The following is a 25,115-nucleotide window of genomic DNA, read 5'->3' on the forward strand; positions in this document are numbered from 1 at the left end:
CATACCCATCATCTGGCCACAACGGAGCACTCCAATTGTAACTTAATACTGCTCAGGACTGGAGCTACTGAATCACATTCTCCAACAGAGTTCTGACTACCTCTTTTTATGCTCTGAAATGAAGAATGTCCTACCTTCTGTCTTTTTCAAACCTCCCACAGTGGCATTCCACTGGCCACTAAAGCTGCAGAATATTCTGTATATTCCTACTCCACTCTGCTCACAACGCTCTTGTTTTGTGGCTCATATCCCTGCAATAGACCTAGGTGCAAGACCTGTTCCATACATCCTCCCACTATCAGCTACTCCAGTCCAATCACTGGCATCTCCTGTCACATCAATGGCAGGACTACTTGTGAAAGCAGTTGTGTGATCTACAAAGTAAGCTCCAACCACTGTACTGCATTCTATGTAGGAATGATCACTAACAAGCTGGCTGTCTGCATGAATGGTCACCAACAAATTGTGACTGAGTGACACCTGGACTATCCAGTTGCTGAAGATGCTGCCCAAGATAATGTGCTTTTCTTCAACGACTGCTTCACAACTTGCACCTTCAGGATCCTTCCTATCAACACCAGCACAGGTGGAATTTCTGTCGCAATATGTCCTACGTTCCCTTAACCCCTTGGCTTCAACCTTCACTAGTCCCTGTCTTCCACTTGTCTATCCCCTTCTCTGCTCCCACTCCAGCACAACACAGCCTACTGTTCCAACAATACAACCACTAGTTCTTTTTCTGTTCTCCATTTCTCCCTTTTCTGCTCCACCTGCCTCCTCTCCCCCCCCCCCCCCTCCAGACACAGTCCAGCTACAGTAGCCAGAGACAGTGGTCATGTGCGCGTAAGTCGTGCTTGAGAGAATTTGTGTTTTTTGCTGCAGAAGAAGGCCTTTTGGCCAAAAGCTAAAATGTCTCGCAGCATTTTTGTTATGCCTGTCTGTGATTCAGTGTCTCCTCTATGAGTAGCACTCCGTCCTTTTTGTAGTATTGTTGTAAATTCAGCCTGTTCATTTCCCTTTTTAAATTTTCTAACTTATCTGCCAAATTATGGGATCTAAAATTCCATGCTCCAATCCTTAAAATGTCTGTTTTGTTTCTCTTGATAACATACTCCTGAGTTGTCCCCACCAAGAGATACAAATAAAGGACTATTTTACATCTGGAATATTTTACCCAAGAGGAGGCCATCAACATCTAACCATATAGTGGAAAATTAAGGTAGTAGTTTCCTCTTGCTTTCAGTTATTAGCATGTCCAATCATCCAGACTGTGCTGTTACAAGGGCAGATCAGTCAATCAACGAGACTGTTTCCCCTGCAATTACTGAGAAGGCTGCTGCCCTCTTCAGGAACCACACATTTGTCTGGCTTCTCAACAGATATCATTTTCAGTGGTCTTCGCTGATGATTCACATGTGCTTTGTATTAATTGCACTAATAAAGTCAATTTTTTGTGTACAGTATCCATGGACATGTTGTTTATGTTGTCCTTCGTAAGCAGTGACCCTGGAACTAAAGTGATGTAGTAGTCTACAGTTCATTAATCCATAGGTCACTTTGTTACATATTGGCATGTCACCCATGCATAACCCATTGTGCACTATTGACGGTGCAATCCATGACATCAAGAATGGACTGACATTCTACAACACCCCTCTATGTCACTGCTGCCATGGAATTATGCACCTCATTCTGATATCAGCTGTGATATCATGGGATTACTCATGCCAGTTGTGCCATCAGATTCGGTGCCACTGCCATAGGTTGTTGTTTTGCACAAGCAGACAGCAGGATAGTGTGACATCAAATCAAAGGTGAACATACTCCCAGTTCAATCATGTGTGCTGGTACCAATCACATGAGCTATAAACTTTCCACTCAACAGCTCCCCTGCCCTACCAATGTGGCAATTACAAATCCAGGTACCACTATTCATACTCAAACAGCCAAATATTTGGTTTGTTATTGTGGAGAATATTTTTATACAACAGCAAATATATGATGAATTTGAATAATTTACGTTGTTGGTCTACAACTTCGATCAACGTGCTTCTATGGTGGTGGTGGACATTATTTTACACATTGTTTAACATACCTGCTGTCCTTTCCCTCCCCCGCTGCAAGACTACAGTGCCCTCAAAGCGGTGTTGACTCCTCTCTGCAAGAAGCCATCAGGTCAGTGACTAACACAGCTTCTTTACCACTAGCAGTGCATTAACTGGTTGCTTTTGGTGACACTTATGTGCTATCATTGATTACAGCATTCTTTTGGATGTTATGCTGCTACACATTTAGCAGCAATATTTACTTCTGCATGTGCATTCAACCTTAACTGCATATGAAAGTCAGCCATTATGTAAGTTTCTGCAAGTGGCTGATAGAGCACATGGCCTGATGGACTCAAATGCTGCCACAACCATGAAGAGCACTGAGTGTTGCCAGACGCAGCTGACATGGGGCTGCCAAGAAGCACTACCACAATTGACCATCAACCACCAAGCTTCACTGAGGATCTCTGATCTCTCTATGCTGCCATGAAGAAGCTGACTAAACAACTCAGATATTGGAACTGTGGAACACAGTGGCAGATGGCTTGGCCATACAAACTGACCACCCACCACAACTAGGATGTCATGAAACCAACCCAACAGGATTTTGCTGATTCCATAGGCTTTTTGGTTTTCAAGCTATGAACTGTAAAGTTACATGTTCTCCTCCAAATGACTCTCAAGATCTATTTTAGACACAACAGATCATGGCAACTATGCTGCCAAGGGGAAAAAATAGTACACCTGGAAAGACAATGTTGATTTTATTCTGATGACAGCATATGCCACTGATAATAGTTTCAACATCATCCACCAACAGATAGCATAGTGGAATAACTACCAGAGCGCCATCTGTGACTCCCCTTTAATAGGGAATGCTCATAGCCAGAAGGCTTTGTGTGGTGCAAATGTGAGAAGCAAGCAGACAACTATGCCACAGATATGCTCTCACGCTTCCTACAGCCACCTGAGTGAGTTTAAAAGAGGTCAAATTGTGGCCTTCTGCATGGCAAGATGGTCCTTTTGGAGAGTTTCCACACAAGTTGGATGTGCTGCATCAGTTGTGCAATGATGCTGGTATCACTGGTCATGGCAACATTCTCACACCTATAGACAAAGTTCTTGACATCTACACAGCGCAGATGCCCACCAGGATTGTAGCATTGTTGGGGCAGCAATGGCAGATCATATAGCTTTCACGGCTTAGATATGAGGGCTTGTGATCCCAGACATATCAACATGAACAGCTGTGAACTGGTTATTAGCAGTGAGACTATGGGCATGCACATATCTAGCTCATCTTCCACTCATGCCACAGCATCGATGTGCACAGCTTGACTGGTGTGGTCAGGGAATCACTTGGAAGATGTAATGGCACATCACAGCCTTCAGCAATGAAAACAGATTCTGCCTGCATGCAAGTGATGGTCGTTTGCCCTTATGACATAGACCTGGTGAGTGCTGACGGGACAAGAAGTGATTCATGTGACTCTTCAGTCCTTAACTCTTATAGAATTACAGGAACAGGTTGAGGAGGTGTGGTATAATGTATCCCAGGACAGAATTTGCTATCTACATGATTCAGTGGATGCCAGAGTCAGTGCCTGCATTGCTGCCCATGAACACTACACTATGCGCTAATATGGGTGTTTCAGCCTGGGTCAATACCTGATGCCCGAGAACTGCTTGTGCTATTGATCTGTAAATGCAAGCATTTCACATATTCCATATGTACTACTGCAACAATAAATCTTAAGTGAAATGGAAACCTGTAAAAGGGTGTACTAAATTTTTTTTTCCCCAGAAGTGTACAAGCAGCATCTAACTCCACAGGTTGGTGTTGGAAGACACGAGTTGTGAACAACTAAAAATGATGCTACAGTATGCGAGTTGACTTCCCCAGCAACTGTCAGACATGCAGCATCATGAAAACTGTTTATTTATGATCACTTTACAGGGCTGATGTTTATAGTCAACAATGGGTCAGATGTCAGCACATTGCCTGCTAGAGACTTCTGGATGCCAAATACACTGGCACAGCTCCCTTGAAAGCAGTCAGTCACACTGCCACACAAACATATGGACTAAAAACAATGGTGTTTGACAATGGACTCTCTACCTTTGTACTTATATGGATATGGTGTCTGTTCTTTTGGACATGTCCAAAAGAATAGACACCATTGATGACCTGCAGCCATCTAGAATGAAACTAGAATTATATATTAATACCTTCAGCTGCTGACGGGCATTGATATGTATCAACAGGGACAGGTGAAAATGTGTGCCCTGACCGGGACTCGAACGCGAGATATCCTGCCTACATGGCAGATGCTCTATCAATGTGAGCCACAGAGGGCGCACAGGACAGTGCGACTGTAGTGACTATCTCATGCATGTCTGCCGCGAGATCCACATTCTCACCTTATATGTCCACACACTACATTTGAAGTGTCCCTACCCAACACATTCATTACTCGTGGAAGACATTCTTACCAAGTCCCGTAAGAGTTTGGGTAATATGTGAGCATCCGCACAGAAGAGGAAGGTCATGGCTGGTATTTCCAGAACTATATACTTATATGGATATGGTGTCTGTTCTTTCGGACATGTCCAAAAGGACAGACACCATTGATGACCTGCAGCTGTCTAGAATGAAATTAGAATTACATATTAATACTTTCAGACACAATATCCATATAAGTATATACACTCATGCTCTTAAATTAAGGATAATGCTGTTACATGGTGAAACAATGCTCTGGTGGACAGTTTGTGGGTTTAAATCACCTCGAGGTATGCCCATGCAGTGCAACTGACCTGTGGTCGTCGCACTGTGGTGCTGGCAGCAGTCCCCATATGCAGAGGTCTGTTGGTGCATGTCAGAGGACGGTGCAGCAAGTAAGTGTGCAGACGTTTTCAGATGTGCTGATGATGACTGTGTGTTGAAAATGGCTCAAAGAACACATATTGATGACGTTATGAGGGGTAGAATACTAGGATGACTGGAGGCTGGTCAAACACAGCAGGTAGTAGCACGGGGCCTCCGTGTGCCACAAAGTGTGATCTCAAGATTATGGCAATGATTCCAGCAGACAGGAAACGTGTACAGACGCTACGGTATGGGATGTCCACAGTGTACAACACCACAAGAAGACTGATATCTCACCATCAGTGCCTGCAGATGGTCATGGAGTACTGCAGGTAGCCTTGCTTGGGAACTTACCACAGCCACTGGAACAGTTGTCTCCAGACACACAGTCTACAGATGACTGGACAAACATGGTTTATTCAGCCGGAGACCTGCCATGTGCATTCCACTGACCCCTGGTCAAAGGAGAGCCCTTAAAGCCTGGTGTCAAGAACAAAGTACATGGTCATTGGAACAGTGGTCCCAGGTTATGTTCACGGACGAGTCCAGGTATAGTCTGAACAGTGATTCTCGCTGGGTTTTCATCTAGCATGAACCAGGAACCAGATACCAACCCTTTAATGTCGTTGAAAGGGACCTGTATGGATGTCGTGGTTTGTTGGTGTGGGGTGGGATTATGATTGATGCACGTACACCCCTGCATGTCTTTGGCAGCGGAACTGTAACAGGTCAGGTGTATCGGGACGTCATTTTGCACCAGTATGTCCACCTTTTCAGGGGTGCAGTGGGTGCCACCTTCCTCCCAATGGATGATAACGCACGGCCCCACCGAGCTCCTATCATAGAGGAGTACCTTGAAACAGAAGATATCAGGTGAATGGAGTGGCCTGCCTGTTCTCCAGACCTAAACCCCATAAAGCATGTCTGGGATGCTCTTGGTCAACGTATCGCTGCACGTCATCAAATCCCTACGACACTTCAGGAGCTCCAACAGGCACTGGTGCGAGAATGGGAGGCTATACCCCAGCAGCTGCTCAACCATCTGATCCAGAGTATGCCAACCAATTGTGTGGCCTGTGTAGGAGTGATTGGTGATCATATCCCATATTGATGTTGGGGTACATGCACAGGAAACAGTGGCGTTTTGTAGCACATGCGTCTTGGGATGGTTTTCTGAACTTATTACCAATACCGTGGACATACAGATCTGTGTCGTGTTTGTTCCCTATGTACCTATGCTATTAGCACCAGTTTTGTGTAGTGCCATGTTGTGTAGCACCACATTCTACAATTATCCCTAATTTATGAGCATGAGTGTAGTCCTGGCAATACCAGTCATGACCTCTTTTGTGCGGATGCACACATATTACCTGAACTCTTATGGGACTTGGTAAGAATGTCTTCCACGAGTAATGAGTGTGTTGGGTAGGGACACTATGAATGTAGTGTGTGGACACACAAGGTGAGAATGTGGGTCTTGCGGGAGGCGTGCATGAGATATTCCCTGCAGTCGCACTGTCCTCTGTGCCTAGGTGGCTCAGATGGATAGAGCGTCTGGCATATATGCAGGAGATCCTGGGTTCAAGCCCCAATCGGGGCACATATTTTTATTTATTTATTTATTTATTTATTTATTGTTCCATGGGACCACATTTAGGAGAAGTCTCCATGGTCATGGAACGAGTCAATACATGAAATTATAACACAATTGTAGAAACAGATGAAATGAAATATAAGAAACATATTCAGGCGACAAGTCATTAGTTTAAATAAAGAAAGTCAAGAATGTAACACTGGAATTTGCTTAATTTTTTAGCTCTTCCAGGAGCTCCTCGACAGAATAGAAGGAGTGAGCCATGAGGAAACTCTTCAGTTTAGACTTAAAAGTGTTTGGGCTACTGCTAAGATTTTTGAGTTCTTGTGGTAGCTTATTGAAAATGGATGCAGCAGAATACTGCACTCCTTTCTGCACAAGAGTCAAGGAAGTGCATTCCACATGCAGATTTGATTTCTGCCTAGTATTAACTGAGTGAAAGCTGCTAACTCTTGGGAATAAGCTAATATTGCTAACAACAAACGACATTAAAGAAAATACATACTGTGAGGGCAATGTCAAAATTCCCAGACTATTGAATAGGGGTCGACAAGAGGTTTTTGAACTTACACCATACATAGCTCGAACAGCCCGTTTTTGAGCCAAAAATACCCTTTTTGAATCAGAAGAATTACCCCAAAAAATAATACCATATGACATAAGCGTATGAAAATATGCGAAGTATACTACTTTTCGTGTTGAAATGTCACTTATTTCAGATACTGTTCTAATGGTAAATAAAGCGGCATTTAGTTTCTGAACAAGATCCTGAACATGGGCTTTCCACAACAGCTTACTATCTATCCGTATGCCTAGGAACTTGAACTGTTCCGTCTCGCTTATAACATGCCCATTCTGTCTGATTAAAATGTCAGTTCTTGTTGAATTGTGAGTTAGAAACCGTAAAAACTGAGTCTTCTGTGCTTTAGCATCAAATTATTTTCCACAAGCCACGAACTTATATCATGAACTACATTATTTGATAATGTTTCAATATTACACACAAGATCCTTCACTACCAAGGTGGTGTCATCAGCAAACAGAAATATTTTTGAATCACCTGTAATACTAGAAGGCATATCATTTATATAAACAAGAAACAGCAGTGGCCCCAGCACCGACCCCTGGGGAACGCCCCATTTAACAGTGCCCCATTGGGACTGAACATCATTACCACTCTCAATATTGCGGAGGATTACCTTCTGCTTTCTTTTCTTAAAGTAGGAGGCGAACCAATTGTAAGCTACTCCCCTTACTCCATAATGTTCCAATTTCTGCAGTAATATTTTGTGGTCAACACAGTCAAAAGCCTTCGTTAAATCAAAGAAAACACCTAACGTTCGCAACCTTTTATTTAATCCGTCCAAAACCTCACAGAGAAAAGAGACTATAGCATTTTCAGTTGTTAAGCCATTTCTAAAACCAAACTGTACATTTGACAGCAAATTATGTGAATTTAAATGCTGCAGTAACCTTGTATATACAACCCTATCGATAACTTTAGCAAACACCAATGGCATAGAAATAGGTCTACAATTATCAACATTATCCCTGTCTCCCTTTTTATAAAGTGGCTTCACTACCGAGTACTTTAATTGGTCAGGAAACCGACCACTCCTAAAGGAAAAGTTACAGATATGGCTAAGTACTGAGCTAACATACGTGGAACAATACTTCAGTATTCTGCTAGATACCCCGTCATATCCATGAGAGTTCTTGGTCTTTAGTGATTTAATTATTAACTCAATCTCCCTCTTGTCAGTATCATGGAGGAGCATTTCAGGTAACAGTCTCGGAACACTTTTTTCTAAGAGCGCTATACGATTCCCTGTTGGGACTAGGTTTCTATTTAGTTCACCTGCTATATTCAGAAAGTGATTATTAAGTACTGTACATATATGCGACTTATCAGTAACACGGACATCCCCACTACGCACTGATTCTATATTCTCGACCTGTCTCTGCAGACCAGCCACTTCCTTTATGACTGACCATATGGTTTTAATTTTATCCTGAGACTTAGCTATTCTATCTGCATACCACATACTTTTTGCCTTCCTAATAACTTTTTTAAGCACCTTACAATACTGTTTGTAATGGGCTGCTGCATTTAGATTTTGACTGTTTCTAACGTTTTGATATAATTGCCACTTTGTTCTACAAGATATTCTTATCCCATTAGTCAGCCACCCAGGCTGCCTGTTCGTGCTAGTACCCTGTTTTGAACGTTCTAACTGAAAGCAACTTTCAAAGAGCACGAGAAAAGTCTTGAGGAAAGCATTATATTTATCGTCTACTGTATCAGCACTATAAACATCTTGCCACTCTTGTTCCTTGATAAAGTTTACAAAAGTCTGTACAGCAACTGGATCAGCTTTCCTAAAAAGTTGGTAACTATATTTAACATGTGTTGCAGCACAAAAATCTTTTAGACTTAAAATTTGTGCATCATGATCTGAAAGGGCATTCACCTTTTTGCTAACAGAATGCCCTTCTAATAATGACGAATGAACAAAAATATTGTCTATGGTTGTTCTACTGTTCCCTTGCACTCTCGTTGGAAAGAATACGGTTCGCATAAGATTAAAGGAATTAAGGAGGTCTACCAGCATCCTTTTCCTTGCACAATCACTTATACAATTAATATTGAAGTCACCACATATAACTAACTTTTTGTATTTCCTATAAAGTGAACCAAGAACCTCCTCTAGCTTTAGCAAAAATGTTGTGAAATCGGAGTCTGGGGATCTATAAATAACAACAGTAAGAAGTTTAGCTCCACTAAATTTAACCACACCTGCACAACATTCAAACACCTTTACAGTGCAGTACTTTGAAACATCAATTGACTCAAATGGGATACCGTTTTTCACATACATGGCTACTCCCCCACACCGCAAAGAGCTCCTAGAAAAGCTGCCAGCCAACCTGTATCCTGGTAAAGGAAGCCTCTGAATTATCTCCTTATTTAAGAAGTGTTCAGATATACCAATAATTTCAGAGTCAACATCTATAAGCAGTTCACTAACTTTATCTCTAATACCTTGTATATTTTGATGAAATATACTAATTCCCTCATTAATCGGATACCCAAGCTTTGTAGAAAGTGGTTTCTTTGTTAGAGAGACTTCCCTTAAGCAGGAATACCTATCAGCTGACTTCAATCTAAAAAAGGTACAGCTCTAACACCCACAACTACCGGAATTTTCCCATGAGTGATCCCACCACCCCCACCTATGCTGTCACCTATAAGTTTTGCCAACCTCCCCTTCCCATACCTGTTGAGGTGCAGGCCATGTCTAGTGAAACCCGTCCTGCTGATAGACTCCACCAACACCACTGAAATGTGACTCATGCCTTCTGTCATCAGCGCACCCCCAAGTCTCATGTTATTACGCCTGACGGCTGTATTAAGATGAGGCCGATCGTGACGCTGAAACAGTTCCACGAAATGCACATTCGTGTTGCCAGTCTGAGTGGCTATCTTTTCCAGGTCACCATCTATGTCATACTCCCCATCCCTATCAATACTATTACCAGCCCCACCCACAATCACTACCTGATCCTCTTTAGTAAAATCCCTACATAACCCCCCTATGTTAAAAGTCACCTGAGCCAATCCTGCATTAGGCTTCACAATGCTGGTGACCTGGTACTCACTCCCCAAAACTTCCTGCATTGTCCCCATTGATATATATCAATGCCTGTAAGCAGCTGAAGGTATTAATATATAAATCTAATTTTGTTTCTCTACCTTTGTGCTTGCCAACACTGACCAACCCATTCTAAGTGCCAATATCCTTATGAAAAACGTTTTGATTGTGGACTTGCACTGCACAATGCCTGCCTTGTTCATACTGCCAATGGACTGATTATTCCCAGAATCAAAGAACAATTGACATCCTGCATCGAGAACAGGAAGGACAACCTCACAAGCCTATCCTGCAGATGACAGAATATGGTGGGAGCAGTATCACAAGAACCTGGAATCAGTTATCCTTAACTTGGAGGAGAAGACTGAAGCAAGTTGTGAAACAAATGAATTATATTGACAGAACAAAGTTGTGGAAGCTACTATTGTTGAAATTGTGTCCAACCTTCAGGCTGCTCAAAACTTGACAGAATGGATCACAGCAGAACAAAGAGGAGTTATTTCTTCACCCTCTGCTATAGCCTCCAAGCCACTATGATCTATGACAGATAGGGGTGTGGTAAGACACAAAATGGTACACCACATATGGCAAATCTGCCAGTTTCTTCATGTGATCACAAAATAGTGCCTGATCATCTACATGAGACCAAGGCTGTCTTCTACAAGATATTACAAAAAGGTGTCATGCACCCATCTGAAACCTATTGTCCTCTACTCTACACCTCATGCATAAAAAAAAGGCTCATGGCATCCATGTGGCAACTATCAGGCATTGAATGCCAGAACCATTCCAGACAGATACCCCATGCCAGGATTTCACAAATTCACTGATCAGCAGAAAAGTTTTCAGTGAGTCAGATTGTCATAAAAGTTACAATCAGGTATCTATGGCAAAGCCAGACATATCAAAGACTGCATTTATTAACCCACTTGGGCTATTTGAATTTTTGATAAGGCTGTTTGGGTTTAAAAATGCTGCCCAGACTTGGCAGTGTTTTCTGGCTGGTGTAGGCCAGCACACTGATTTGCTTATCTTGATGACGTTTTGGTATTATCAGAAAATGCCAAAGACAGTGACAAACATCTGAATGAAGTGCAAAGCAGGCTAAGTACCCATGGAGGCATGCTGAATGAAGGAAACTGCATGCTCAGTGAACCAGTGGTAACTTTCCTTGGCTACAGAGTGTTGGTCCAAGGCATCTCCCCTTTACTGGAGAAGTTAGAGATGTTATGTTCTTTCTCTCAACTTCAGAACTACAAAGAACTCAGGAGGTTTCTCAGAATGGTAAACTTTTATCATTGCCATCTTCCCTGAACTGCTGCCATTTGGACACCTCTAACCAACACATTAACTGGAGATTACAGAAGTGGCAAATGCCCCTTCTGTGGACAACAACATAAATTCTGCCTTCAGGAACTGCAAAACTGCCCAGCTGATGTGGTGGCCCTTGCACATCCCACCCTAAAGCACATTTGGCCATAACATTGGATGCCAGCCAGTGCATGATCAGCACAGCACTCCATCAAAAAGTGAACAGACATTCGTAGCCATTGAGTTTTTTTCTCACAGAGAGTACAGTTCACTCAAATTTGATGGAATGCTTAACCAGGGAACTCCTCACAATCTATGAGAGCATCAAACATTTCCACCCCTTTATAGAGGCCAAGTGCTCCTCACCATATTCAGTACATATGCCAGTTTATTATGGTCATGCACGGCATCCACAGAGCTGACAATATCGTGGCAGACTATTTCTCACACATTAGTGGACTGAACCACACGTTGAAATGTATAGAAACTGCCAGTGCCCAGATTTCTGACTCACAGCTGCAGAGAATGTTAACTGACTCATCCAGCTTGTGTTTACAACTACTGGAAGCATCATGCAGCACAGATAAAATATAGTGTGATGCCTCTACTACTGGACTGTGACTGTACATTACACCCAAGTTTCCATTGCATCCACAACCTGGAATATTCTAGAACAAACTCCACAGTGAAACTGGTGATGGACTGTTTTGTGTGTGGCCTTCAATCAAGAAAGGCTCACAGGCTTGGGCATGCACTCGTACCCAGTGCCAATGCAGCAAAGTGGGACACCACTAGAGGCTCCAGTAGGCCAATTCCCAACATCAACAGAGTGATTCAGGTGTTTCCACATTGATTTGGTCAGGCCCCTTCCCATTATGAGGGTTATAGGCACTTATTTATGGCACTGGACCATTACACTCAGTCTGCAGAGGCCATCCCAATCAATAATATTTCCATGGAGACAATGACATGGGCATTTACTGGAACTTGAGTGGCATAGTTCAGGTGGCCCTTTTCCATTACCGCTGGCCAGGAGCATCAATATGAATCATCACTTTTCCAGGAACTGTTGAAGTCATGTGGCATTCAGCACCATTGAACCACAATCTACCAGCTGGCAAGTAATAGTGTGGTGCAAAGGTGGCACCAGACCTTAAAGTCACACTAATCTGCCAACAAGATTTCTGGAAGCACACATTGCTACTGGTGCTGGTAGGTCCATGTACTGTACTGAAGACTGACATTGGTTACTTGTCAGCAGAGAACCACTACACATCCCAGCAGAATTTCTAGCACCCGCTCCAACCATATGCAACAGCTCTGTAAACACACTGCAAAGCTTCATACTAATCCATTGTTCCAGCATCGCATTCACTCAGTTTTTAGACACAAATCTGTCAAAAATTGTTCATATTTCATGCTCCTCGTGGGCAATCTACAGCCTCCATATGATGGCCTGTACCCCATTTAACAATGTGACACACACGGAATGGATTCTTCTCCAGGAAAAATGAACCAGTGTTTCCATCAAGTGGATAAATCTGCTTGGGTGCTTTTGACATCTTCCAACACTTCCCCAATGACCTCAAGTGCTCCTGTGACAGGAACTGTGAGCCCAGCATCTCTGGTCAGCTGTGCCATAGGACTGTAGGCATTGTCTACCTTGACTGGCTATCCACACATGTGCAGATCACAAGGTCAAATTCAAGTACGCTGATATCTCTGTTGCTCTGCACTTTAGGATGGGGGTTGTGTGAGAGTGACACAATCAGTAATTGAGACAGTGCACTCTTTGCAGTGCATCTGTATAAAACCCCTTCTTTGATTTTGTTTATGGTTGGCAACTGCTGATGATTTACATGTGCTTCTGTATTGGTTGTGCTAGTAAAGTCAATGTTTGCTGAATAGTATCTGAGGACATGTTATTTTTGTAGTATGAGTGCTCCTATAATTCAATGCCACTTTAAGCTAAAATGCAAGGGACTTCCACTGTAATGATTTAAAATATTTCTTACAGTTCCTTGATGTCTTCTCCTTCGGCGCTTTTTTTTGTGATGCTTCACAGAAATTACTTCTGTGGGTGGAGGCTGTGGAGGACCTCCTTGAATTGTGAGACCTGAAACAATTTTACATAACCCTCCTTCATTTGTACATCTTTAACTGACAAACAGTAATAAGGATTTAATTTCTGTTGAAACCTGTAGTCAGTGGTACACAAAAGGTAATGAAAAGGATGAAATATGATTAGTTCAAATGAAGCTGCATCAGAAAAATAACAAAACTGTACATGGTGCAACAATAGTGGTAAACAGTAATAAGCAGCAGTACATAAAACTTCTTCAATTTAATAAGTAACATATCTAATAAAAAAAATAAATAGAAAATTCCATAAGGATATGAAACTTCCTGGCAGATTAAAACTGTGTGCTGGACCAAGACTCGAACTCGGGACCTTTGCCTTTCGCGGGCAAGTGCCCTACCAACTGAGCTACCCAAGCACAGCTCACACCCCATCCTCACAGCTTTACTTCTGCCAGTATCTTGTCTTGTACCTTGTAAGCTTTACAGAAGCTCTCCTGCAAACCCTGCAGAACTAGCACTCCTGAAAGAAAGGACGGGGCATGAGTCGTGCTTCGGTAGCTCAGTTAGTAGAGCACTTGACAGCGAAAGGCAAAAGTCCCGAGTTCGAGTCTCGGTCTGGCACACAGTTTTAATATGCCAGGAAGTTTCATATCAGTGCACACTCCACTGCAAAGTGAAAATCTCATTCTGGAAACGTCCCCCAGGCTGTGGCTAAGCCATGTCTCCGCAATATCTTTTGTTTCAGGAGTGCTAGTTCTGCAGGGTTTGCCGGAAAGCTTCTGTAAAGTTTGGAAGGTAGGAGATGAGATACTGGTAGAAGTAAAGCTGTGAGGATGGGGCGTGAGTTGTGCTTGGATAGCTCAATTGGTAGAGCACTTGCCCATGAAAGGCAAATGTCTCGAGTTCGAGTCTCGGTCCGGCACACAGTTTTAATCTGCCAGGAAGTTTCATATCAGTGCACACTCTGTTGCAGAGTGAAGATCTCATTCTCTCCATAAGGAGCTATCATAAATGAAAATGTATGTGCCTGATACAAACAATTCCATAAACAGCAGAGCATTAAGGTCACAACATGTGTATGACTGTAAAATATTACAGTCTTTAGTTGGTATTTCATGAGTAAGGAAGCCAATCATGTGTACCTTATTTGTGGATCACTTTTCCATATTTCTGTTCATATTCGAGTATTACATCATTATATTTCAATCTGTAAATTTCAATCAGCTGCAGGGAAAGAAGTGAACTAGGTGCACAGTCTTGTAATTTTTTCTTTTGTTACCACAAGACAGATTTAATTATTTAATGAGTGTTACTGCATTAATGTAAGTATTTAACAAACAGAAACAACAAATAGAAGCTATTTATCATAAATGTAGAAGCAGCAGCCTTTCTCCCTGCAAAGCAGCATTTTTCCTACTAATTTTGTTTTGTGAAACTCAACTCATGTAAGCACAAGTAGTAAACAGTACTGATGTGGGAGCATGTCATGTACAGATTAAGATTTTGATAACTGCTTCTCTTTTATTAATTTATGAGAGCTATTCATAAATTAACTTCTGATTGGCTATTTAAAATAAACAAATGACTCTAGTTTCAGGGTGGTTATGGGGTTGGAAAGGGAGACTTTGAAGGTCACATTGTGTTAGTCAGCTCTCTGTTGCATTCTCCAATGTGTAAGTAGCAATCAGACTGAAAAGAAGAGTGTTATTGTGTCTCCCACTAGTTGTGAGATATGTTCTGTCATTTGCTTGCTACAAGCAGGAGTCAGGGCCACCAATATTCATCATTGACTGTGTTGTGTGTAGGGATAAGGATGAGATTGTCAGTGATGATGCTGTGAAGAAATGGAGCAGAAAATTTAAGGTTTGTTGCACAGATGTGCATGATAAAAGTCATCAAGAAAGACAATCAGTTATGACTGACGAACTCATGCAACATGTTGCCAAAATTGTGCGTATTAAATGTTGTGATGTATTTCCTGAATTTTCTGATGGTGTTCCTCAGATTTGGAGCACAACCCTAATAACATTGTCTCTGAGATGTTAGCTAACCATAAGTGCTGCACAAAGTGTATACCAAAATGAATTGTATTGTATGGAACTGGGGACCTAGAAATGATGAAGAGGCTTCAGCCCCACCATAGCCCTCAGTGGTTCATAACCCCACAACAGGCACAGCAGTCCACTCACCCCACCATTGCCCCACACTGAACTCAGGGTTATTGTGCAGTTCAGCCCCCACGGACCTCCCCGGGAATGTCTCACACCCGATGAGTGTAACCCAAATGTTTGCGTGGCAGAGTAATTATGGTGTATGCTTCCATGGAGAAAGTGTTTGTGCAGCAATCGCTGACATAGTATAACTGAGGCAGAATAAGGGGAACCAGCCTGCATGTGCCGAGGCAGAAGGAAAACCACCTTAAAAACCATCCACAAACTAGCTGGCACACCGGACCTAGACACTAAGTCACAGGGCATATTCGTGCCGGGAACTGGCATGGCTTCCCGCCCAGAAAGCAGTGCATTAGACAGCATGGCTAACCAGGTGGGCAACAAAATGTATTACTGATATTCACAAAAGTGAAAGAATTATCATGCAGAGGTTTATTGTGAGACTCAAATTCTGAAGGTCAGCCAAAAACAAACAGGATCGGATGATTAATGGAGGAACCATTCTGCTTCACAATGATACCTGACCAAATACTGCAAACTAATCAAAGGAAAAACTGTGACGTGACAGGTGGGAGATTTTTCAGCATCCTTGCTATAGTCCAGACTTATCACCAACCAACTTTCATCTCTTCATTAAACTAATAATAAACTCAAGGATGCTGTCAATAACTGGCTAAAGCACTAGCTGGCATAACTCTTTGATGAAGTAATGAAGCACCTGGTCTCATGGTATGACAAAAGTTTGAATTCAGGTAGTGACTACATGAAAAAGTAATGTCAACATGTAAGTACAGATGAAATATAGAAAAATAATTTCTTTTTTTCTTTTTTGATAGCCAGTTAGAGATTAATTTAAGAATAGTGACCATATAATCTGACTTGTTTCCACACCCTTGAAGAATTTTTTGTGATAGGCACTAAAAACATAAATTAATAAAAACTAGACACTATTAGTAGTGTGTAACATGCAAAGAAGATAACACTGCCTCCTTTTTCACCTGTGGCTTGTGGTTTCATATGACTTTGGTACAGTGCTCTGTGCTTTTCTGTAATGACTCATTGTCATGAAGATGCTGTGGGCATGGGGAAACTTACCATTATAATCTTGCTTGCAAATTTAGGTATCAATCACTTGTATGCCTATGAAAGTGACACAAGTTAACTTCAATTATTGGTATTTTTACAGTTTTTGTTAGGTTTCATTGTTTTCTATGTTGTCATGTGATTTTATTTCTCAAAGTAATAAAATTTAATGATGTAGGAAATATAACTTATACTCTTTCGAGTTGTTGTTATGTATTTCTGAATCTTTTACATGACCTACTGCAATGTTTTGTTGGTAATGTTGGCCCTTTCCTTCCCTAGTAGTTGTGTTTTCCTCCTCCTTCCCACTGGCTGAACATTACACTAGAAGGAGTGTATTGCTGAAACTAGCACTAATAAATTCAGAAAATATTTCTGTGCATATTTATTTATGGTGGAACACCTGAAGTCTAGCCGTGAGATAATTGTTATAGAATGTTCTTCTTAACCTTGAATAAGGGAAAGAGAATAAATATTTCTGTCAGTCTTAATGGCTTACATTTATGAGTGGCATTACAATGATACTAATTATTACCTCTCATTACACCATAGCCTTGTAATGATAACTTCTTATCTCAAGTTTACTGTACACAAATTTAAATCTGACTTATTATCATACAACACACTAATGTGTTTTCAATACAGAAGACTTTTCTTAAAAAATTGTTTGGACCTTTGACATTTTAAGAACTGTAATTTCAGTACAAATGCAAAATATGATAAAAAGCTTACCATTCATACTGAACACAGGGGGCCCAAACATATAGCCTGGGTAGACATATGCAGGAGGATGGGGTGGGTAAAAAGTTGGCTCTTCCTCACAAGCTATAACTTCTTCACATTCCTCAGGACTCCCAGGAGATTCTGAGCTCTGTGGTCCAGAGTTCTAGTAACAAAATAATAGTTATAAATTTTATGTACAAACACTTTCTTGTCATATTTAGAGACTAATTTGTGGTAAGGTACTTACTAATATTGGCACTTCATCTAAGCAACTGGTCATATATAAGTGCCAATAAATTAGAGTTAGTTAGTTTGTTATTTTCATGTTCCATGGATCATTTGCATGATTAATCATATTCACATTCACATTAATATTACACATTCATACATAAATATGGCTACATGCTGATCATCTACATTAAAATAATATTACCATAGTTTTATGAGTTAATCATTCCTACTCATCATCTTTTACACATCACAAAATTAGAAATTCATCTACAGAAGAGGAGGAGTTGTCAAGAAGAAACTTTTCCAGTTTGACTCCAAATTTAGCTTTATTGTCTATTAAACATTTTATGTCATGTGTAGGTGTTCAAAAATATTGGTGGTTGTCTTGTGCACCCCTATTTGTGCCAATGACAAACTTATTGTGGAGTAATGAATGTTATTTTTTCTTCTTGTATTATAATTATGTATAGAACTGTTCCTTTTGAACTGCAGTGAATTATTTACAACAAATTTCATGAGGGAATAAATACACTTTTAAGCAGTGGGCAAAATGCCTAACTCCTTAATCAGATGTGTACACAATGATCAAGGGTAAGCACCACATATTATTCTTACAGCACATTTCCGAGAAATGAACACTTTACTTCTTAAAGTTGAGCTACCCCAGAACATTATTCCATATGACATTATTGAATGAAAAAACACTGAATATGTCAAGTTACTGATTTGTCTCTTGCCAAGATTTGCAATCAGTCAAAGTGCAGATGTTGCAGAAGTTAGTTGTTTTAGGAGTTCCAATAACTGTTTTTTCCAGTTTAAATTCCATAAATAGGGACACCTAAAAATTTTGATGTTTTAACCATAGTTATCATTTCTGCACCATGTTTTAGACTTATCATTGGGGTAGTACCTCTAGATATGCAGAACTGAATATGTTGTATCTTTTTGAAATTGAGAGTGAGACCATTCGCAGAAAACAAATCAATAATGCTTTCAAGAACATTATTTACCACTTCTTCTGTTGCTGAATGTATGTTTGAGTTGATTACAATATACAGTAATGATTGGAGGCACTAAAGATGTTTACAAGAATGAATTATCCATAGCCATTAACAATTTGAAAGAACTTTTGAGCTCTACAGTAAGAGTGCCAGTAACTGTCATTCAGATTCCCCACAGACATGATCTTAAAAGCACTTCTATTGTGAATGAAGAAATCACTAAGGCCAATAGACAGTTTGAAAAGATTTGCTAAGCATTCAAGAACCCACATTCATTGTGTGTAGATTCCCTGGATAACATCTAAACAGCAAGGGAAAGACCATTAGGCAGTAAGACGTGAGACTTCCTCAGTTCATTAGGCAGATTCAAGAATACTGAACCTTTTTGCCTCCTTCATCTGGTATGTGATTCAAATGTATCTGCTGCAGCACAGAAATCATCACCTTCATCGGAAGCAGAACAGCCTACACCACTGGTACCATCAACAATAGTATCAATAGAAGCAGTAAGAATCAACCACCTCTTAAGCAAAAGAAGAGTGTCACTACCAGGCCATTTCAAGGATTTATTATTGGTGATGGCAGTAATCAATCAACAAGGTGAGCAATGTGACAGATTCTAATGATGGCAAATCACTAGTAATTTTACATCAAAATTCATAGGGTATATCAAGTCCCCAGGAGTAGACAACATTCTGTTAGAACTACTGATGGCCTAGGGAGAGCCAGCCATGACCAAATTCTTCCATCTGGTGTGCAAGATGTATGAGACAGGCGAAATACTCTCAGACTTCAAGTGGAATATAATAATTCCAATTCCAAAGAAAGCAAGTGCTGAAAGGTGTGAGAATTATCAAACTATCAGTTTAATAAGTCACAGTTGCAAAATACTAACACAAATTCTTGACAGATGAATGGAAAAACTGGTTGAAGCTGATCTCGAGGAAGCTAGTCTAAGGAAAGCCAAACCCATCTTTATAGCACTTTTAGACTTAGAGAAGCTTTTGGCAATATTGGCTGGAATACTCTCTTTCAAATTCTGAAGATGGCAGGGGTAAAATATAGGGAGCAAAAGGCTATTTACAGTTTGTACAGAAACCAAAGGCAGTTATAAGAGTTGAGGGGCAGGGAAGGGAGACAGTGGTTGAGAAGGGAGTGAGACAGGGTTGTAGCTTTGTTGTTGTTGTTGTTGTTGTTGTAGGGGAAGGAGACCAGACAGCAAGGTCATCGGTCTCATCGGATTAGGGAAGGACAGGGAAGGAAGTTGGCCGTGCCCTTTGAAAGGAACCATTCCGGCATTTGCCTGGAGCGATTTAGGGAAATCACGGAAAACCTAAATCAGGATGGCCGGATGCGGAATTGAACCGTCGTCCTCCTGAATGCGAGTCCAGTGTCTACCCACTGTGCCACCTCCCTCGGTAGGGTTGTAGCCTATCCCTGATGTTATCCCATCTGTACATTGAACAAGCAGTAAAGGAAATCAAAGAAAAATTTGGAGTAGGAATTAAAATGCAGGGAGAAGAAACAAAAATGTCAAGGTTTGCTGATGACACTGTAATTCTGCGAGAGGCAGCAAAGGACTTGGAAGAAGAGTGCATGGAAAGGACAGTGTTTTGAAAAGAGAATATAAGATAAACATCAACAAAAGCAAAATGAGGATAATGGAATGTAGTAAAATTAAATCAGGTGATGCTGAGGGAATTAGAATAGGCAATGAGGCAAAGTAGTAGATGACTTTTGCTATATGGGCAGCAAAATAACTGAGGATGGTCAAAGTAGAGAGGATATAAAATGTAGACTGGTTTTGGCAAGGAAAACATTTCTGAAAAAGAGAAATTTGTTAACATCAAGTATAGATTTATGTGTCAGGAAGCCTTTTCTGAAAGTATTTGTATGGAGTGTAGCAATGTATGGATGTGAAACATGGATGATAAACAGTTTAGACAAGAAGAGAATAGAAGCTTTTGAAATGTGGTGCTACAGAAGAATGCTGAAGATTAGATGGGTAGATCATGTACCTAATGAGAAGGTACTGAATAGAACTGGGGAGAAGAGGAATTTGTGGCACAACTTGACTAGAAGAAGGGATCCGTTGGTATGACACATTCTGAGCCATCAAAAGATCTGCAATTTAGTACCGGAGGGAAGTGTGGAGGGTAAAAATCATAGAGAGAGACCAAGAGATGAATACTTTAAGCAGATTCAGAAGGATGCAGGTTGCAGTAGTTACTCAGAGATGAATAAGCTTGCACAGGATTGAGTAGCATGGAGAGCTGCATCAAACCAGTCTTTGGACTGAAGAGCACAACAACAACATTTAGTAAGACTGCAAATTAGTTTGATCAACTAAAGGGTATTTCAGCCTTATGTATTAGTGGACACTGACTAAAGGAAAGCCAAGCTTGTACTGGCAGCATAACAGGATTTGAAATTGTCAGAAGCATTTTTAGAGAAACTTTTGAAGGTGGAGGAACATGCATATATGTCAGGCCAGAAACTGAACATAAAGATATTAAGATCATTAAGAAAAAAAAAAAAGATTGAGAAATTGTTCAAGTATTGTGTGTGCAAACTTATAGAACTGAAAACAACTATTGTCTGCAAAAACCATCCACCATCAGGTGGAATTTATGGACAGTGTCGAAAGAGTTTTTAGTTAATTACAACATTTTACAGAAAGCAGTGCTGTACTCAGAGATTTCAATCTCAGCTTTAAAATTAGCTTTCTATAAGTATCAAAGCTGCCAAGTTTGCTATGTTCAAATAATTTAGCACCAACTGTCTATCAAGGCAACAGACATAGAAAGAGCTCTGAAACTATAATTGATCAAATATTTTTTGAGCTGTAAATACCGGATCATGAAGTAAAAGTGACTGCCACTGGATTCTCAGGACACACAGCAATAAAAATTAGTGTAAATAATGTACACAGTAGAAATTCTAGGATAAGTGAGAAATACATTGGCATGAGATGTATTAATGAGGACTATTAATGAGGATTTAGGATTTTTTATTCCTAAAAAAACTGGAGTTTGGATTAACATGACAATATAGATTTGAAGTTTGAGTCATTTTTAAATCATTACAAACAAAGCTATGAAGTCCATTCCTTCTTAAGTAAATGAAAGTAAAAAAGTAGTTCTAACATGTGGATAACACAAGGGGTAAGAAAATCTGAATAGTGACTTAGAAAGTTAAGTAAACCAGCAAGATTAAATCCAGCTCTGAAACAGTATGTTAACTATTACAGGAAATTGTACAAAAATGTCATTACTGCAGCAAAAAACTTGATTCATGTATCATTAAAAATGAGGGTAACAAAAAATAAAATCTGTTTGGAAAGTGATCAATGGAAACTGAGGCAGAAGTAAAGTAACAAACAACGACACTGTTATTAACAGTGAGGAGAAAACTACAAATGCTCCTTCACAAATTACCAGTATCTTAAACTGTCATTATATAAGTGTAGTACAAAACCTTATAAAAACCTAAAATCATTCAAAGATTTATCATAACAACTCTAAAACTTCTAAAGCTATGTTTTTGTATTCTGTAATAGTAGAAGAAGTGGAGAATAAAATTGGCAAACTAAAAAATAAACTGTCCTATGGCACTGATGGCATTCCTGATAAAGTAATTAAATGCAGCAACTATATTGCTTTTCTGCCTGCAAATATACTTAATGCTTCTTTCAGGACTGGTATTTTCACTAGGGAACTTAAACTGCCAATTATAAAACCATCATATAACAATGATGATCCTTACAATGTAAAAAACTACAGGTCACTATCAGTGTTATTTTGTTTCTCAAAAATGATAGAATGAGTAATGTATGAAAGACATTCTGCCTTCCTGAACAAAACAGGAAGATTTTTCAACAAACAAAATGGCTCTAGAAAAAGCAGATCAACTGAAACAGCTATATGTGATTCCCTAAAACTTGTACTAATTACATTAGAAGGTGTGAAAATTATTTGTCACTTTCAGAGTGAACTGCAGCAGTCAACAATAAATTTGTAAGATGTACATTACCAGAAAGACTGCAAATAGCTCAGGCAAAGTTACAAATGGTTCAAATGGCTCTGAGCACTATGGAACTTAACATCTGTGGCCATCAGTCCCCTAGAACTTAGAACTACTTAAACCTAACTAACCTAAGGACATCACACACATCCATGCCCGAGGCAGGACTTGAACCTGCGACCGTAGCGGTCACGCGGTTCCAGACTGAAGTGCTTAGAACCACACGGCCACACCAGCCGGCCAGGCAAAGTTACAGACAGACAGTAACCAATTTTATGGCAATATCTGTTCTGTCTCTCTCCTCTTACATAACAGAAAAGATGTTGAACAACAGAATCATGAATTTGCTGAACAAACACAGAAAAAACAATTTTTTAAAGAACAAAACAAACATTTTTGTTGGCCAAAATATTGCAGCCAATAATAAATGCTACTGTACATCAGTGTAACACAAGAACAAAAGAGAAGTGGCTCAAATTTAATAGCCACAGGACACCTCTGTATGGGAGGAGTTCACTAAATGCAGGACTCAGGTCAGCAAATGTATTTCTCAATGCTGTTTCAAATGCTTCCAACACTGAAGCTGAAACTCTGCCTAAAAAGTATTTGCTCTCAATCATGAAGGCACCTGTGAAGGATAATATTATTTCATGTAAAATAAAACATCATGCAAATAAACAATGTCTTGCTAAATACTAAGTAATGACAATATTATGAAAAGGATATATTGCTACTGACTATATAATGGAGATGTCGAGTCTCGGACAGGCACAACGAAAGACTGCTAGGCAAATAAGCTTTTTGCCAAAAGCTCTTGTTCCAAATTAGACAACATATACACAGTTCACACACACACACACACACATGCACACACGTGCATGCCTGACCACTGTGTCTGGCTGCTGAGACCAGGTCAGCATCAATAATCATACGTGTGCGAGTTGCATTTGCAAGAATGTGTGTGTGTAGGTTGACTACTTCAGGAGAAGGTCTTTTGGCTGAAAGCTTATCTGTCTAGCAGTCTTTCTGTTGTACCTGTCAGTGACTCAACATCCTCTCTGTAAGGTGAGGCTGGCCTGTGTGGTCGAGCGGTTCTAGGCGCTTCAGTCTGAAACCACGCGACTGTTACAATCGCAGGTTCGAGTCCTGCCTGAGGCATGGATGTGTGTGATGTCCTTAGGTTAGTTAGGTTTTCATAGTTCTACATTACAGGGGACTGATGACCTCAGCTGTTAAGTCCAATAGTGCTCAGAGCCATTTGAACCATTTGCAAGGTGAGTAGCAATCTGTCCTTTTCATAATACTGTTATTATTCCAACCTGGATTTTCCATTGTTTGATTTTGCCAAGATACTAAAGAAGATATCTCTTTGTTTTCATTGTGTCTCACTGAATATTAAGAAATATGTCTTTTGCTTACTGTGTCTGAATATTTAAAAAATAAAATGTACTTGAGAAGAAGAACTGTTATGTAACCGTAAAGTGACCTTAATTTCATGAAATATTCATTACATTACATTAATACTTGTTCCATAGATCATGAATACAACATTTTGTAATGATGTGGAGTGTGTCAGTTTAACATAAGTTTTCATTAGAGATTTCGTTTTTTACAGTTACTACTTCATATCTAAAAATTCATTTATTGGGTAGAAGGAGCTGTCATTCAAAATTTCTTTTAATTTGTTTTTAAATATTTGTTGGCCATCTGTCAGACTTTTAATGCTATTTGACAAAAGACCAATGATCAGAAAGATGAATTTGAATTCTATCTGAAAATGTGAGGTTTACTACATTTTAGTGTATTTGGAAACATCCTTCTTTCATAAAGGTGTACACAAAAATTGAAAGAGATAGTAGGAAACAATACAGGTACATTACCTGAGAAGAAATTATTAATCAGCTAGCTTGAAAATAAATAGTTTAGAAGAATTGGCTATGATATTAATTACAGCTATCAGAGAATCCTCTCTGTGATACTGGATTGAGATATTAATTCACAAAAAAACAGCTCCCACACAAGGAATTTAGAAGTTTCATCAACACTTATGATCAAAGTTTGGAGTAAGCATCCCTACAAGACAGAATAAAATATCAGATACACTGAAAGACAATATAATAGTGAACGTTTTCCAGAAATAGTCACAAAGGACAGTTGGTGAGAATATTTATAGCAGACCACTTTGATCAAATGCTTGTAATATTACAAATGAGAAAGAGAGAGAGAAAGTCTCAGGTAAGGTGCTTACACCGAGAAGGGAAATGAAACCAGCCATTTTAAACAGGTATTAAAAAAAAGAGCATTAATTACCTTTATGTCAATGTAG

At 40.0% G+C, this 25,115-nt stretch overlaps 1 protein-coding gene across 1 annotated transcript in view; it reads right to left on the reverse strand.

Moving 5' to 3' along the window:
• Positions 1 to 25,115, reverse strand: part of LOC126248771 (uncharacterized) — a 573,063-nt gene that overhangs the window by 15,456 nt on the left and 532,492 nt on the right. Inside the window, exons 6-7 of the mRNA XM_049950133.1 lie at positions 17,544 to 17,697; positions 13,491 to 13,591 (exon numbers count right to left, since the gene is read on the reverse strand). Of these exons, the coding sequence (XP_049806090.1) occupies positions 13,491 to 13,591; positions 17,544 to 17,697 (255 nt within the window). The remainder of the gene's footprint in view (positions 1 to 13,490; positions 13,592 to 17,543; positions 17,698 to 25,115) is intronic.

This window comes from Schistocerca nitens, chromosome 3 (assembly GCF_023898315.1).
Source record: "Schistocerca nitens isolate TAMUIC-IGC-003100 chromosome 3, iqSchNite1.1, whole genome shotgun sequence".
Taxonomy (NCBI): domain Eukaryota; kingdom Metazoa; phylum Arthropoda; class Insecta; order Orthoptera; family Acrididae; genus Schistocerca; species Schistocerca nitens.